General features: G+C 50.4%; 1 protein-coding gene across 1 annotated transcript; it reads right to left on the bottom strand.

Moving 5' to 3' along the window:
- Positions 1-5,162: 5,162 nt before the first annotated feature.
- Positions 5,163-10,814, bottom strand: LOC100090533 (kallikrein-6). The gene is made up of 6 exons (XM_029064328.1): positions 10,633-10,814; positions 10,300-10,407; positions 9,881-10,037; positions 8,231-8,481; positions 6,201-6,337; positions 5,163-5,619 (listed from the first exon to the last, which is right to left on the bottom strand). Exons 2-6 carry the CDS (start codon positions 10,337-10,339, stop codon positions 5,467-5,469), a joined length of 738 nt encoding a protein of 245 aa, XP_028920161.1. The 5' UTR covers positions 10,340-10,407; positions 10,633-10,814; the 3' UTR covers positions 5,163-5,466.
- Positions 10,815-17,460: the final 6,646 nt, after the last annotated feature.

Here is a 17,460-nt window from a genome sequence, read left to right as displayed (position 1 = left end):
GGGAAATCACTTCACTTCTCCGAGGCTCAGTTAACTCATCTGTAAGATGAGGATTAAGACTGTGATCCCCATGTGGAACAGGGGCTGTCCCCGACCTGATTATTTTGTAACTATTGCAGCACTTAGTACAGTGCCTGGAATATAGTAAGCGCTCATGGGAGGAGGGGGTGGGTCATAAAGGGAAGATTCTGAAAGTGGGCAGAAAAGGGGAGGAGGAGGAAGAGGAGACAGTAGGAGGCAGGGGAGACACAAGACAGAATGGCAGAGAGGCCTAATAAATAATAATTGTGTGATTGTTAAATTGTTACATGCCAAGCACTGTGCTAAACACTGGGGTAGATACAATACAGTCAGATCAGCCTCTGTCTCACACAGGACTCAGAGATTAATGGGGAGGGAGAACAGATATTGAACCTCCATTTTACAGATCAACAAAATGAGGTCTAGAGAAGGCAAGTAACTTGCCCAAGGTCATCCAGCAACCAAGTAGCAGAGCTGGGATTAGAGTCCAGGTGACCAAAGCCTCTCACCCCTTCTTCTCTTTCTCAGATACTTGGGCATCCTTCCAGGAAAGCTTGTTACTAATCAAACCAGGAAATCCAACCAATTTGAAGAGGGACTGAGGCAGGAAGACCCTGAGATCAACTAACCCCTGGATACCTGAATTATATCTGGATTATATCTGTAATCTATTTATATTAATGTCAGTCTCCCCCTCTAGGAAGTAAGTTCACTGTGGGCAGGGAATGTGTCTATTGTTATTTTGTACTCTCCCAAGTGCTTAGTACAGTGCTCTGCACACAGTAAGCACTCATTAAATACGATTGAATGAATATTATTGAATTAAATACCCACCTGCCCAGTCCTTGGGTACCAGAAGAGAGCTGGGGGTGGTGAGTTGGTTGAGTAGAGTGAAACAGGAGGGGCACTGGGGATTGGGGGGAGTTTAACCTGCTTTCCTGTCCCAAACCAGGTTCCCTGCAGATTCTTAGCATGTTTGGTGTGGCCCCAGATGAGAGCAAAGTCTGGGAACTGGCAGGTGCTGGAGGAGGGAGGAGGAGGGGGGAGGAGAGGCTGGAAGAGGGAGGAGGAGGGGATGAAGGACGAGGAGGAGGAGACCTCATTCTGGAGAGATTTCTGCTTCCAATGGGAAACGAGCTGGGAGAGGAAAACAGAACAGTCAATCCAGTCCCATGATGATCCAAAATGGAAGTTTCCACCTGTATCTCTTGATCCTTTTTGCCTCTCTTTAATAATAATAATAATAATAATAATAATAATAATAATAATGAGGAGGATGATGGTGTTTGTTATATGCTATGTGTCAAGCACTGCTTTAAGCGCTGAAGTAGAAACAAGCTAATCAGGTTGGACACAGTTCCTGTCCCATCTGGGGCTCACAGTCTTAATCCCCATTTTACAGATGAGGTAACTGAGGCACAGAGAAGGGAAGTGACTAGTTCAAGGTCATACAGCAAGCCAGTGATGGATCTGGGATTAAAACCCAGGTCCTTCTGACTCCTAGGCCCATGCTCTATGCACTAGGCCACGTTACTTCTCGGTATCTATGTCTCCTCTTTCTCGCCAACCGGTCCTAAAATCTGAACTCTCCTTTTTTAAAAAACAGGATTTGTTAAGGATTTACTCTGCTCCAGGCACTGTACTAAGGGTTAGGGTAGATACAAGATGATCAGGTTGGACACAATCACTATCCCACATAGGGCTCACAGTCTTAATTCTCAAACATGAGCAAGACTGAGCTCCTCATCTTCCCTCCCAAACCCGGTCCTCTCCCAGACTTCCCTATCACCGTGGATGGCACGACCATCCTTCCCGTCTCTCGGGCCCGCGATCTCGGTGTCATCCTTGACTCGTCTCTCTCGTTCACCCCACTCATCCTATCCGTTACCGAGACCTGCCGGTTTCACCTTTACAATATCGCTAAGATCCGCCCTTTCCTCTCCACCCAGACGGCTACCTTACCGTTACGGGCTCTCGTTATATCCCGGCTAGACTACTGTGTCAGCCTTCTCTCTGACCTCCCTTCCTCCTCTCTCGCCCCGCTCCGGTCTATTCTTCACTCCGCTGCCTGGCTCATCTTCCTGCAGAAACGATCTGGGCATGTCACTCCCCTTCTTAAACGACTCCAGTGGTTGCCTATCGACCTCCACTCCAAACAAAAACTCCTCACTCTAGGCTTCAAGGGTCTACATCACCTCGCCCCTTCCTACCTCTCCTCCCTTCTCTCTTTCTACCGCCCACCCCGCAAGCTCCGCTCCTCCGCCGCCCACCTCCTCGCCGTCCCTCGGTCTCGCCTATCCCGCCGTCGACCCCCGGGCCACGTCCTCCCGCGGTCCCGGAACGCCCTCCCTCCTCACCTCAACTGATTCTCTTCCCCTCTTCAAAACCCTACATAAAACTCACCTCCTCCAAGAGGCCTTCCCAGAATGAGCTCTTCTTCTCCCTCTACTTCCTCTACCACCCCCCCCCACCTCTCCGCAGCTTAACCCTCTTTTCCCCCCATCTTCCTCTGCTCCTCCCCCTCTCCCTTCCCATCCCCTCGGCACTGTACTCGTCCGCTCAACTGTTTATATTTTCATTACCTTATTAATTTTGTTAATGAAATGTACATCGTCCTGATTCTATTTAGTTGCCATTGTTTTTACGAGATGTTCTTCCCCTCGACTCTATTTATCGCCATCGTTCTCTGTCCGTCTCCCCCGATTAGACCGTAAGCCCGTCAAACGGCAGGGACCGTCTCTATCTGTTGCCGACTTGTTCATTCCAAGTGCTTAGTACAGTGCTCTGCACATAGTAAGCGCTCAATAAATACTATTGAATAAATACTATTGAATGAATTTTACAAATGAGGTAACTGAGGCACAGAGATGTTAAGCAAATTAATAATAATTGTTGTTTGTGTTGTACTGTATTTGTTGAGGGCTTACTATGTGCCAAGCACAGTACAATATAATCAAGTCCCACATGGGCTCACAGTTTAAGTTTATTGAATCTCCATTTGGTAGATGTGGGACCTGAGGCACGGAAAGGTTAAGTGATGTGCCCAAGGTCACACAGCAGACAAGTGGCAGAGCTGGGATTAGAACCCAGGTCCTCTGATTCCCCGGTCTGGGCTCTTTCCACTAGGCCACACACTCGCCCTCTCCCTGACCTCTGTTGCTCTTCTTCTTCCATAAGATTTCCAGCTGGGATAACAGGAATCTGATCACATCTCAGGACAGGAACTTCCCCATTCTATCTTTAAAAATATATATTAAGTACTTACTCTTTGTCAAGAACTACGCTAAGAAGATAATCAGATCAGACACAGTCCCTGCCCCATACCAACTGGCAGTACAAGAGGGCGGGAGAATGAGGGTCGATCCCATTTTACAGATGAGGGAAGTGGGGCCCAGAGAGGTCATGATTTGCCGAAAGGCACACAGCAAGCTAATGGTATTATGACTAGGGTATTTTTGTTTTGCTTTTTGGGTAGTTTTTAATGGTATTTTTTTAAGTGTTTGCTGTGTGCCAAGGCACTCTACTAAATACCTTTCTTTGGTATTTGTTAAGTGCTTACTTTGTGTCAGGACTGTACTAAGCTCTAGGGGTAGATACAAGCTAATCGGGTTGGACACAGTCCCCGTCCCACATGGGACGCACAGTCTTAATCCCCACTTTATAGATGAGGTAACTGAAGTGCAGAGAAGTGAGATGATTTGCCCAAGATCACACAGCAGACAAGTGGGGGAGCCGGAATTAAAACCCAGGTCCTTCTGACTCCCAGGCCCCTGTTCTATATACTAGGCCACGTTGCTTCCACGCTGCATCAGGGTTCTTCTGATGCCTCGTCCCCTGCTCATTCTCCTAGATCCACTGGTCAAGAGAAGCCCCGTCTTTCTCTTGGGATTCAGGAGATCCTATCCAGAATATCCAATCTGTCCTATCTGTCCTGTCTCGCCAACTGGTCCTAAAATCTGAACTCTCCTTTTTTTAAAAACAGGATTTGTTAAGGATTTACTCTGCTCCAGGCACTGTACTAAGGGTTAGGGTAGATACAAGATGATAAGGTTGGACACAATTCCTGTCCCACATAGGGCTCACAGCCTTAATTCTCATTTTACATTTTACAAATGAGGTAACTATCCAATCTGTCTTCTTCCCACCAGCCCTTCTTCCTTCCCCTGACAGCTCTCCTGGTTAGAACGCAGGTCGTCTGATTCCCAGGCCTGGGCTCTTTCCAATAGTCCACACTGCTTCTCAGTACAGTGTCTGGTGCAAAGATGACGCTAATTGCTCCTACTGTTGAGGGGGGTCACACCCTGAAGGGACCCCGACAATGAATAGGAGTGGACACTATGTGAAATGGACACTGAGGGAGGCTGGACACTGCTGCCAATGTACACTAAGGAGACCCTAGTAGCCTTGAAGGGTCAGGTGTCACTCAGATTGGATTCTTCCCATCCTTTTTTCTCCACTCTTGTTTCTTCTTTTTTTTTCATTGTACTTAGGTACCTACTATGTGCCAGGCACTATACTAAATCCTGGGGTAGGCACAAGGTTTTCAGGTGTTCTTGTCTGTCTGTCTCCCCCGATTAGACCGTAAGCCCGTCAAACGGCAGGGACCGTCTCTATCTGTTGCCGACTTGTTCATTCCAAGCGCTTAGTACAGTGCTCTGCACATAGTAAGCGCTCAATAAATACTATTGAATGAATGAAAGGTTAGACACTTTCCCTTTCCCGCATGGGGCTCACAAGCTTAATCCCCATTTTAGAGGTGAGGGAACTGAGTAGACAAGTGGCAGAGCCGGGATTAGAACCCGGGTCCTTAATAACGTTGGTATTTGTTAAGCCCTTACTACGTGCCGAGCACTGTTCTAAGCGCTGGGTTAGATACAAGGTAATCAGGTTGTCCCACGTGAGGCTCACAGTTAATCCCCATTTTACAGATGAGGTAACTGAGGCACAGAGAAGTTAAGTGACTTGCCCACAGTCACACAGCTGACAAGTGGCAGAGCCGGGAGTCGAACCCATGACCTCTGACTCCGAAGCCCAAGCTCTTTCCACTGAGCCACGCTGCTTCCCTAATGCCTAGGCCCGGACTCTATCCATGAAGCCACACTGCTTCCAATGCTGGGTGAAGGCAGGGAGCGGGGACCGAGAACAGACAGAAAGACATGTTTATTTTACATCTTTGGATCTTCCCTCCCGCTTCTCTCTTCCTTTGCCCAACTTCCCTGAGGGAGCTCCCGGCCCCCACCATGGTACGTGAGGCAGTTGAACCCCAGAGGCGAGGGTCCCGGCCACCATCCCCCACCAGAAGGAGCCAACTGGGGCGGGGCGGTGGGGAGGCAGCGAGGACCTCGATCCAAGTCCATCGGAAGCCACGGGGACGGGCTGAGGCACCGGGAAGGCCGGAGGGGCCGGGCGGAGGGGCTCTCTCCTGGAGGCCCGGCTTCCGGAGGGTCAGTTGCCACGGATCGTTTCCCGGATCCAGTCCACGTAGCGGCAGACATTGGTGTAGACCCCCGGCTTCTCCCCCGTCCCGCACGGAACCTCGCCCCATGACACGAGCCCGCGGAGTCGGCCCCCGCAGACCAGAGGACCTCCTGAGTCACCCTGAGGAGGGCAGGGGGGCAGAGGGAGGCAGGCTTTAGGGATCTGTCATTCAGTCAGTCATTCAGTTGTATTTATTGAGCACTTACTGTGTGCAGAGCACTGTACTAAGTGCTTGGGAGAGGACAAAATAACAACAGACACGGATCTCTCCCCATCTGCTAGCCCAAACACCTTACTTTTGAGCCTTTCCCAGTCCTCTACCACTCTCACCTCCCTCCACGATCTGAGTCTCGCCGACCACCCTTTAAAGCCTTTCATCCTCTTGTCCCCTCCTACCTCGCTTCGCTAACTGTAAGCTCATTGTGAGCAGGGAAGGCATCTGGTATATTAGTATATTGTACTCTCCCAATTGTTTAGTACAGTGCTCTGCACACAGTAAGCGCTCAGTAAATATGATCGATCGATTGATAAATAGTCCTCCCCATCCCAGGGCTGAGCTCAGAACTAACACTCTCCATGTCCTGGGGGGCTTAGCTTGAGAGACCTCCCCTCTCTGGCTCCACCCCCATCTTGAAAGGGTTCCAGGTAGCCCCAGGCTCAGGTGTGGTGAGGCTCACCGTCCCCAAAGCCCCCCGCCTTACCTGGCACGAGTCCTTGCCTCCGTCGTGCTCACCAGCGCAGATCATGTTGTCCGTGATCTGGCCCGGGTAGGCGCGCTTGCAGGCCTCCTGGGAGACCAGGTGGACCGAGGCACATTGGAGTACGTCAGGGTAGACCCCTGGGGAGGGAAATCAGCCGGGCTGCTGGAGTACCCCCCGGGCCGCTGCCATCTCCCCCTGGGCTTGGGCCCACCCCTTCGGCCAGGCTGGGCCACCTGGGTCCCAGGGAACCCCCTCCCCCATTTCTTCTAAGTTTCCCAGGCACAGGCCAATTCATAATAATAATAATCTGGAATTTGTTAAGCACTTACTTTGAACCAGGCAGTGTGCTAAGCAACGGGGTAAATAAAATCTAATCAACTTGGACACAATTCCTGTCCCACATGGAACTCACTGTCTCAACCCCCATTTTCTAGATAAGGTAACTGAGGCCCAGAGAAGTGAAGCCACTTGCCCAAGGTCACATAGCAGAAAAGTGGCGGAGCCAGTATTAGAACCCATGACCGACTGACTCCCAGGCCTATGCTCGATCCACTAGGCCACGGTGCTTCATCCAAGCCCCTGCTCCGGTCGGTGTCATGCCAGGGTCATGAGAAGCTTCATGAGAAGCTTCGGGGTCATGAAGCAGCATGACCTAGTAGAAAGAGCACAGGTCCGGGAGTCAGAATATCAGAACCCGACTCCGTCACTTGTCTGCTGTGTGAACTTGAGTAAATCACTTCACTTCTCTGGACCTCAGTTCCCACATCTGCAAAATGGGGATTCAGTGCTTGTTCTCCATGCTACTTAAATTGGGAGTCCCATGTGAGACTTGATTATCTTCTATCTACCTCAGCTCTTGCTATAATGCTTTGTACACAGTATGCACTTAATAAATGCTGCAATTATTATCAAGTCACTTAACTACTCTATGCCTCAGTTACCTCATCTGTAAAATGGAGATTAAGACGGTGAGTCCCATGTGGGACACAGGCTGGGTCCGACCTGACTGTCTTGTATCTACCTTAGTGCTTAGTACAATGCCTGGCACGCAGTGAGTGCTTAACAAATACCATTAAAAATAAATGCTTAGCCCAACCCATGCCTTTGGGATGTCTTTCTTTACTGAGAACTCTGCTCCCCTCTTCCTCTCCCTTTGTTTTCCATCTTCATCCAAAAGGAGAAGATTCTTCCTGAAGTCTAGCCATAGTCCCTCCTGCTGCAGTGTCAGCCCATTTCTTCCCTCCCATCAAAGACAAAGAGAGAGTGAGGCTGGAACCCTCCAGACTGTAAGCTCTTTATGGGCAGGGAACATTTCTGCTGATTCTGTTGTAATAATAATCATGGTATTTATTAAGTGCTTACTTTGCGCCAAGCACTGTTCTAAGCATTGGGGTAGATCCAAGATTATCCAGTTGTCCCACGTGGGGCTCACAGTAATAATAATGTTGGTATTTGTTAAGCGCTTACTATGTGCCGAGCACTGTTCTAAGCGCTGGGGTAGACATAGGGGAATCAGGTTGTCCCACGTGGGGCTCACAGTCTTAATCCCCATTTTACAGATGAGGGAACTGAGGCACAGAGAAGTTAAGTGACTTGCCCACAGTCACACAGCCGACAAGTGGCAGAGCTGGGATTCGAACTCGTGAGCCCTGACTCCAAAGCCCAGGCTCTTTCCACAGTACTCTCCCATGCACTTTGTACGGTGCTCTGCTCATAGTAAGTGCTCAATGAATACCACTGATTGACTTATTGAGCGACTCCAGCCTAGGTCCCTAGTTCCCTGACTCAGCCGCCAATCAATGGTATTTATTGAGCACTTACTGTGTGCAGAGCACTGCACTAAGCACTTAGGAGAGTACATTATAACAATATAAGAGACACATTTCCTGACCAAAATGAGCTTACGGTCTAGAGGGTCTCTTTTCCTGATCCCGACCCCCTTCCCATTTCTGTCTCCAGGGGAAGCGGGAGCCCCAGGCCAGACCGGTTCTGGGAGGGTTTGCATTTTCCACCCCTCCCCGGGTACTGACCCTCTCTGTCGGTCTTGCCCCACCCAGAAATGAGGCAACTGGAGCTGTTGGCATTGCAGTCGGTCTCCAGGGACAGGGGCTTGATGTGGCGGGACACTGGGGTAGGGTGGGCCAGGCGCAGCAGCATGATGTCGTTGTCATGGCGCCCGCGGTCGTAGTCCGGGTGAGGGAAGGGCTGGGCTACCGGGCTCAGCTGTTGGAACTCCTCCTGCTTGTGCAGGTTGTATTTGCCCAGGAGGACTTGCAGCTGCCTGGCGGGGAGGGGAGGGGTGGGCCATGAGGCGAGGGGCCACAGGCCCTCAGACCCTCTCTTCACCAGCCCACACCCAGGAAAGGTCAAGTTGTCCATCCCCCCCCATCTCCAGGTTTCTGGGTCACACAGAGATCTCCCGGGATGACTCCATCCCATTCCTTTCTCCTCTCCTCATTCCCATCTCGCCCTCCCTGTGATGGGCAGACTTCTCCCCTTCCCTTTTATTATGGTACTTGTTAAGCGCTTACTATGTGCCAGGCACTGAACTAAGCACTGAGGCAGGTACGAGATAATCAGTTTGGACACAATCTGTGTCCCACATGGGGCTCCCAGTCTTCATCCCCATTTTACAGATGAGGAAATAGAGCCCCAAAGAATTGAAGTGACTGGCCCAAGGTCACCCAGCGGACAAGTGGCGGAGCTGGGACTAGAACCCAGGTCCTTCTGACTCCCACGCCCGTGCTCTGTCCACTAGCCCACACTGGATCTTAAATGGATCTGCAGGAGCAAGGTTCTCTAGGCATTGGCCAATTCATCCGATCCCCTGCCCCTGGCCAAGGTCACCCTTCGCCCAACCCATGCCGATGGGATTCCTCACTGAGAACTCCCAAGAGGAAATGGTCCAGCTTAGCTCCCCTCCTCAATCAATCAGTAGTATTTACTGAGCACTTACTGTGTGCAGAGCATTGTACTGAGCGGTTGGGAGAGTACAAGAGAACAGAGTTGGTAGATATGTTCCCTGCCCACAAGGAGCTTGCAGTCTAGAGGGGGAGACAGGCATTAAAACAAATTACAGATATAGATGTAAGTGCTGTGGGGCTGAGAGTGAGGTAAAGTGTACACATCCAAATGCAATCCTCCTCTCCCTTTGCCTCCCACCTTTATCCAATAGAAGAAGATTCTTCCTTTTTTTATATTTGCTAAGCACTTTCCAGGCACTGTTCTAATCTCTGGGGTAAATTCCAAGTTCTGGGGCAGATAAAAGATAATCAGATTGGGCACAGTCCATGTCCGGCATGGGCCTCAAGGTCATAATCCCTATTTTACAGATGAGGTAACTGAGGCACAGAGAAGTGAAGTGATTTGCTCAAGGTCACACACCAGACAAGTGGTGGAGCTGGGATTAGAAACCAGGCCCTTCTGACTCCCAGGCCCGTGATCTATCCAGCGGGCCATGCGGCTTCTACACTTCCTGAAGCATATCCGTAGCAGTCCCAGCCCATTTCCTCCCATCAGATGGACGAAGAGAGACAGCACGAGGGGGAGAGAGAGAGAAAGAGAGAGAGCGCCTGGCCCAGCCAGGCCTGTAATCCCATGCCTCCCTTCTGGGTGTGAGGCTCTGGCACGGGGCACTCTCCGCCCGCCCCCGCCCAGGCTCCCCAGACCCACTGACTCACGGTTTCCGGCAGTGGGCAGCGGTGAGGACCCAGCCGGGGTGGATGAGGACGCCGCCACAGAGCAGCCCCCCGCCCCGGTAGACGGCCACCTGGTACGGGTGCCCGTCCTCCTTGCACTTCTCGCCTGCAATGATCTTCTCCTTATCCGTGGCCGCGGCTGCAACATAGGAACCCGCTTGGGGTGCTTAGCTGTCGGGGGGAGGCTCGAATCCACTCCCCGCTTCCCAGAACACCCCTGCCTCCTCCCCCATGGGGTCTTCCATCAATCGTTTGGGACTCCAGACCCTGCTCGGCCTAGCTCCTTTAAGAGCCCCCAGCTGGCTCCCCTAGCCCATTTCTAAACTTTCCCCTAGAGACCCATCCCTGACCTCAGTAGAGCCATTCCTGCCCCCACCCTCCACACGCCGCTCCACTCCTACCTGCAGCCACCAAGGTCAAAGCCAAGATGAAGAGCGCCATGTCGGGGTTGGTGCTGTGACTGGCAGACGGGACCACAATCAGAAGTCCGGAGGAGAGGTGCCTGATCCCTAAGGAGGAGAAGAAGCCCCACATGGGCAGGTGGACCCCCTTTCTGCCTCTCCCAGACTCCGGACCCCATCAATACCCCGTCCTCCTGGGAAGCCAAGACCCCACCAGCTTGCTCCCTCCCCTTTGATCCGCTCCCCTCTCTCCCTGGCCCCTGCTCTCGGCCACCTGCCCCCCAGGCTTCGTTTATCACCCCAACCCCACAGCCCCCAGCCATCCAAACTCACTGATAGACCCTAGGCCTGACTTCCCCGAGGGTGCCGCGGGGATGGGAAAGGTTGCAGAATGGGGGTGTGGGAGGCTCAGCTTCACTGATGGGGGAGGTCCACTTGGGTCTGGGGCGAGGCAGAGGGTGGACAGGGACAGGAGCAGTCTCTCTGGCACTGCCTCTATCTCCCAACTGCACCAACTTCCCTCTGCTCCTCGCCCAGCCCGGCTCCCGGCCTCTGGCCTCCTCTCCCTGGGCCACCGCTTTTAACCCCTCAATCCCTGGAGCCAGAGGCGCTGACAGGCCCTGCCCTCCTCCCCCTCCCTCCCCGCCCCTGCACTCAGCCACATTCTTCTCCCAGCCATGGTGGTGACCTCAGGTTAGCCCTCTGAACCTCCTGGCATCCCTCATCCCCCATCCCCCAGTCTCATCCCAGGCACGAGTTGGAGAAGAGGAAGTGGGGGCGGAGGGAGGGTGGCCTGGCTCCAGAATAAGCACGGCAGGGGTGTCTGAGGAGAGAGGGACAGGAGGGTCGGAGGGATGGACGGACGGACAGACGGTGGGGCGTTGAGTAGGGATGGGCTTCCAGGAGGAGAGCAGGGCCAGGGTGCCAGGAGAGGAAGCAGGGGGAGGAGGACAGGCAAGGGACAGCTGGGGGTTGAGACAAGAAGCTGGTTTCATTGGGGTTTCTCACTGACTCATAAGGTCCCTGACGATAAATGCCTCCACCCCCCTCCCCCCCACCGCCCTCGGTGCCTCAGTTTCCCTGTCTGTGTCACGGGGAGGGCCCGGGCCTGCCTCCCCTCAGGGCCAGGGTGCGGTGACGGGGGAGGCAGCGGAGGGATGAGGAAAGGGCCGGGAGCAGGGAGTGGAGACACTAGGAACAATGGGCTCTCTGTCTGGGGCGGCTTCTCCAAACTCTCTGTCTCCCTAGTGCACGTGCTCCCTCTCTGACTCCCTCGGTGTCTCTGGACCTTTTTCTGACTCTGCCTTTTCCTCCGGCGGTGGCAGGACCGGGTGGTTGGCAGAGATAAGAGCCAGAGGGAGGGGAGCTGAGGAGTTAGCAGCCATGGAAACCCCTGAGGGCCAGGGAGGTGAGAAGGGGACAACTGCCCCTTTGTCCATTAGGACAAGCAGTCCTCCCCCGTTGCTGCTTGACATAGGAAATCCTCCCCCAGAGCTGCTTCACACAGGCAAACCTCCCCGCCGCACTGCCTCTCACTCTCCAGAAGCTTGGGCCTGGGATTTTGTGGGGGAAGAAGTTGGGGGAGAAAGAAAAGGGGAAAGAGCAGGAGAAGGGGAGCATTTGTGAGGGTGGGAGCACAGGCAGGAGAGATAAGGAGAAGAGGTGAAGGAGAAGGAGGTGGGGAAGGAGACGTAAAACTAGTGGAGCACCCTTCGGGAGTACTCTCTGGGAGCACTTTGAGGAAGACAGAAGGGAAAGGCAGGGAACAGTGAAACCATCTGAACACACCGTGTCTGTGTTTCTACAGTGCTTGGCACATAGTAAGCGCTTAACAAATACCATAATTATTATTATTATTGGAGGCTGTAAGTTACTTTTTTATGCTATTTGTTAAGCGCTGGGGTAGGCACAAGGTAATTAAATTGGGCACAGTCCCTGTCCCGCATGGGCCTCACAATATAACTTGGAGGAAAAATAGGAGAAATGAGGCACAGAGGAGTTAAATGACTTGCCGAACTTCACGCAGCAAACAATTGGCAGAGCTGGGATTAGAACTCTGGTCCTCTTATTCCCAGGACCGTGCTCTTTCCACTAGGCAACAATGCTTCTCCTTGTAAGCAGGGAACATTTTTAACAACTTTATTGTCTTGCACTCTCACAAAAGCTTAATACAGTGTTCTGCACTCACTAAATACCACTAATCGATTGATGTCCAGGAAAAGCATGGGGGCTCAGCCCCCCAAAATGTCCCCCAGTACACACCCATTACCTTTAAACACTTCCTCAAAGTGCAGTTTAATATTAGAACTAAATCCTTGAGATTTGCACAGAACAAAAGAAACTTCATTATTGGGCAGAAGAATGATCTTTCTGGTCCTGAATTCTGTCTCCAGGGGTAACATAGGAATGGATAAAGCTACATTAAGGTCCACCGTAAAGGGCATAAACCATGACTCAGTCACTAATGTAATTTCAAATTAAAGCCCCACCACAACCTCTAGCTCCAGCCTTAGTTTTCAGCCCAACCCCAAGGCTCATTCTAATTTGAAATTCAGCCCTGACTCAAATCCCACCCCAACCACCCACCTCTAAACCTAGAGGCCAAGCGAAAAAGAGTCCAGGCCTGGGAGTCAAAGGACCTGGGTTCTGAGGCTAGTTCCATCACTTGCCTGCTGGGTGACCTTGGGCAAGTCATTTATCGTCTCTGGCCCTCAGTTCCCTCATCTGTAAATGGGGATTAAGTACCGGTTCTCCCTTCAATTACACTGCGAGCTCTGTGTGGAGTTGTGTCCAATCTGATCATTTTGTATTTACTCCAATGTTTAGTGCAATGCTTGGCACATAGTAAGCACTCAACAATCATCATTGTTATTACTACTGTTACTAATGCTATTACTATTATCATTATCATCTTTTATCCAACTCTAAACCCAACCTTATCTAGTAGTAATAGTATTTATTAAACACTTGCTGTAGGCAGAGCATTGTACTAAGTACTGAGAGAGAATACAAGGGTGGGTTGTTGTTTTTTATTATTATTATTGCTATTATTACTATCATTATGGTATTTGTTAAGTGCTTTCTATGGGTCAAGCACTGTTCTAAGTGCTAGGGTAGGTACAAATTAGACAGATTGGTCACAGTCCCTGTCTCAAATGAGTCTCACAGGGTAAGTAGGAGAGAGAACAGGTGTTTAATCCCCATTTTATAGTTGAGGAAACTGAGGCACAGAAAAGTGACTTGCCCAAGTACACATAGCAAGCAACTTGCAGAGCGCGATTGGAACCCAGGTCCTCTGACTCCCACACCTATACTCTTTCTGTTGGCCATGCTGCTTCTCACTAACTGGACAAAACAACCTTAAACCTATTCTTAACCCCAATTTCCACCTTAAGCCCAACTTCAACCTCCAAACCAATCCCTGCCTTCAACACAGACAAAATCCCAAATCCTCCCCCCGGCACTTGAATTTAACCCTTACCCCAAACTTAACCTAATGCTAAAAGAAAGTCAACTCCAAGCTTAATCCCCTACTCTAAGTGCTCAATAAATACGATTCAATGAATGAGTGATCACAATCCCAATCTGGGGACCCTGGCGCTAGTCCCCAGTTCACCTCAGATATGAAGGGGATCCTTCCCGACCACCTGCAGTTCAATCTACCAGGGATATTTATCAAGTACCTACTATGTATGGAGAGGGGAGGGGAGGGCAATTTGTATAAGAGACATTTGATTGGATTACAGATGTGCCTGGGCATCCTACCAGATCTATCAACCCCTAGTAGAAGGGGTTGAATTTAAGAAGCATTAGAATGCAAGTTCACTGTGGGCAGGAATGGGCTCAACCTTCTGTTGTACTTTCCCAGATGTTTCAGTACAATGCCTCGAGCCCAATGGGTGCTCAGTAAATTCCTCTATCACAACCACTGTATCTTGCAAGGGTACAGTAGAGTTAGAAGACACGATCCCTGCCATCAAGGAGTTTAGAATCTAGCCAGGGAGAGCTTTAAATTACAGACAGGAGGAAATAGAGAACAGATAGAAGGACTAATTTCTCCCCTCTCCCTGTCCTAGGTAGGCCCAGCCTCAATTTTGTAAGCAGTAGCTGAGAAATAAGAAACGACCCATGGCCTGAGGGGTCACAGTCTAGAGGACCAGATGAGGCAGACACAGAAAAATTCCCCATCGGGGCAAAGGGGGACACTCAGGTCAGTAGAAGGGGTGCAAACTACAACTCCCAACCTCCCCAAAGGCTCCCAAATTATGCCTTATTCAGCACCCTGTAATAATAATGGTTATTTCTTAAGCACTTATTTTGTGTCATGTACTGTACTAAGCCCTGGGGTAGGTAATAATAATAATGATGGTCTTTGTTAAGCGCGTACTATGTGCCAAGAACTGTTCTAGTGCTGGGGTAGTTACAAGGTAATGAGGTTGTCCCACGTGGGACTCACAGTCTTAATCCCCATTTTACAGATGAGGTAATTGAGGCACAGAGAAATTAAGTGACTTGCCCAAAGTCACAGAGCTGATAAGTGATGGGGGCAGGATTAGAACCCACAACCTCTGACTTTCCACTACACCACGCTGCTTCTCAAGTCATTTAACTTCTCTGTGCCTCAGTTCCCTCATCTGTAAAATGGGGATTAAGACTGTGAGCCCCATGTGGGACCACCTGATTCCCCTGTGTTTACCCCAGCGCTTAGAACAGTGCACATAGTAAGCGCTTAACAAATACCAACATTATTATTATTATTCTCAGCAAAATAATCAGGTTGGACACAATCCCTGTCCCACAGGGGGATCTCAATCTAAGTAGGAGGGAGTAGGACTTAATCCCCATTTGATAGGTGAGGAAACTAAGGCCTAGAGAAGTGAAGTGACTTGTCCAAGGTGAAACAGCAGACAAGTGCTGGAGCTGGGTTTAGAACCCAGGTCCTGTGACTCCCAGGCCCATGCCCTTTCCACTAGGCCACGCAGCTTCCCTATAATTATTCTGGCATTTATTGAGTGCAATGTCCTGAACTCAGCACTCCTAGATGAGCTCCTTGTGTCTCCAGAAAGTCTACCCAGATTTCTTCTTCTTCTTTTCCCCTGTTTCTATGCCCTTAACTCCCACATTAACTTTTTTTAATGTTTTTTTTTTTTAAACTCTTTCTATGTAGAAGGCACTGTCCTAAATTCTCAGGTAGAAGCAAGATATTCAGGTTGGACACAGTCCATGTCCTACAGTGGGCTCCCAGTTTTAACCCCCAGTTTACAGATGAAGTAAGTGAGGCCCAGATCGTGAAGTGACTTGCCCAAGGTCACTCAGCAGACAAATGGCGGAGCTGGGATTAGAACTCAGGTCCTTCTGACTCCCAGGCCCGTGCTCAATCCACTAAACCATGTTGCTTCCCATTCCTGTACCAACTCCACACTTCTGCCCTCATTTTCACCCATAACATTTCTGCAAATCCCTACTATTTAAGCACTTACTCACCTAGTTTTCCTTTCTCTTTCTTTTCTCTCTGTAAATTCTTTCGGGACTGCTTCCCCTTCCAGACTGTTAACTCCCCAAGGGCAGGGATCTATGCTCTGCACAGAAGAAGTGCTCAATAAATACTCTCAATCAATGGCATTTAATCAGCACCTACAATATGTAGAACACTGTACTAAACGGTAGGTAAAGTAGAATACAATTGAGTTGACAGGCACAATCTCTGTTCTTAAGCAGCTACTTAAGTCTACAGGGAGAGACAGATAGACGGTAGCTATTAGTTATCTCTAGACTATAAACTCCTATGGGCAGGGAATACATCTACCAACTGTTATCTTGTACTTTTCCCAAGCCCTCTAGACTGTAAACTCTTTATGGGAAGGGAATGTGCCTGTTTATTGTTTTATTGTACTCTCCCAAGTGTTTACTATAGACCTCTGCACACAGTAAGCAGTCAATCAATAAGTTTGAATGAATAAAAACAATTGATTGCTCGATGGATAAGGGGAAGCGGCAGGATATAAAGATAGAGACCTAAGTGCCAAGGGGCTGGGGTTAGGGTAACAAAGCACCTCATCTGTAAAACGGGGATTAAGACTGTGAACCCCACGTGGGACAGCCTGATTACCTTGTATCGACCCCGGAGCTTAAAACGCGGCATTTGGAACATAGTAAGCGCTTAACAAATACCATAATTATTATTTTTATTATTACAGACCCAAGTACATAGTCGGTGCAGAAGGGAGGACGAACGAATAGTGTGGGGAAATGAGAGGTTAGTCAAGGAAGGCTTCTTGGAGGAGATTGAGAAGCTGATCCTCTTGCTACAGAGAAAGCGATCTGTCCACTGCCTCTCACCAATCCTCTCCTACTTCAAATCTTTGCACAGGCCATTTCTTCTCTTCTTCCTCTTCATCAACTCTCATCTCTTCCCTCTCTCCAAACTTTTCTAAGCTCTCCTCTCAGACGTCTTCCCAGATACATTCATAATACTATTAACAATCCTGTTTATGAAGCCCTTCCAGTGTGTTAAATACTGATGATCCAATTGGATTCACTCAGCCTCACAGTCAAAAAGGGAAGGAGAACAGACATCATAGCCCCATTTTGCAGGCGAAAAAAACGAGACCCAGAGAGGTGAAGTGGCCTAGTTCGAGGTCACCCTCCATGCCAGCGGCACAGTCGAGATTAGAACTCGGCCCACCTGACTCCAGGCCAAGGCGCTTTCCGCTAAGCTGGTCATTTCCATCGCTCCAGCTCCTCCCCTGCTCTATGGATAGCTGGGTAGTTGTATATACACTGGCAAGGACATGCATGCTTCACCAGCGGGGTGGGCTCTCTTTCTCCAAAGTCTTTTTCTAACACAAACACACACGTGCACATGTGCACACATACACATCACAATGAGGCACATGCTCAGATAGAAGCCTTCAGGCATGCTTAAACACATTCCCACACGGGGCAGACGGGGTGGGGACGAGCTGGGATGGGGAGACCTCCTGCCTGGACAGGCCTTGAGGCAGGAGGAGCCCTAAAGAAAGGTCGGAGGGGACAGGGAGGAAGTGACCCGTGCCCAGCTCAAAGCTCAGCACCCCAGCAGGCACCACTGCCCGCCTCTGCCCTTCCCCTGGATTCTGCCAAGGTAGACTCTAAGAACAAACGGGGAGCCCTGTTGACAGC

The sequence above is a fragment of the Ornithorhynchus anatinus genome, chromosome 5 (genome assembly GCF_004115215.2).
Source record: "Ornithorhynchus anatinus isolate Pmale09 chromosome 5, mOrnAna1.pri.v4, whole genome shotgun sequence".
Lineage (NCBI taxonomy): Eukaryota > Metazoa > Chordata > Mammalia > Monotremata > Ornithorhynchidae > Ornithorhynchus > Ornithorhynchus anatinus.
This window is presented reverse-complemented; position numbering and strand designations above follow the sequence as displayed.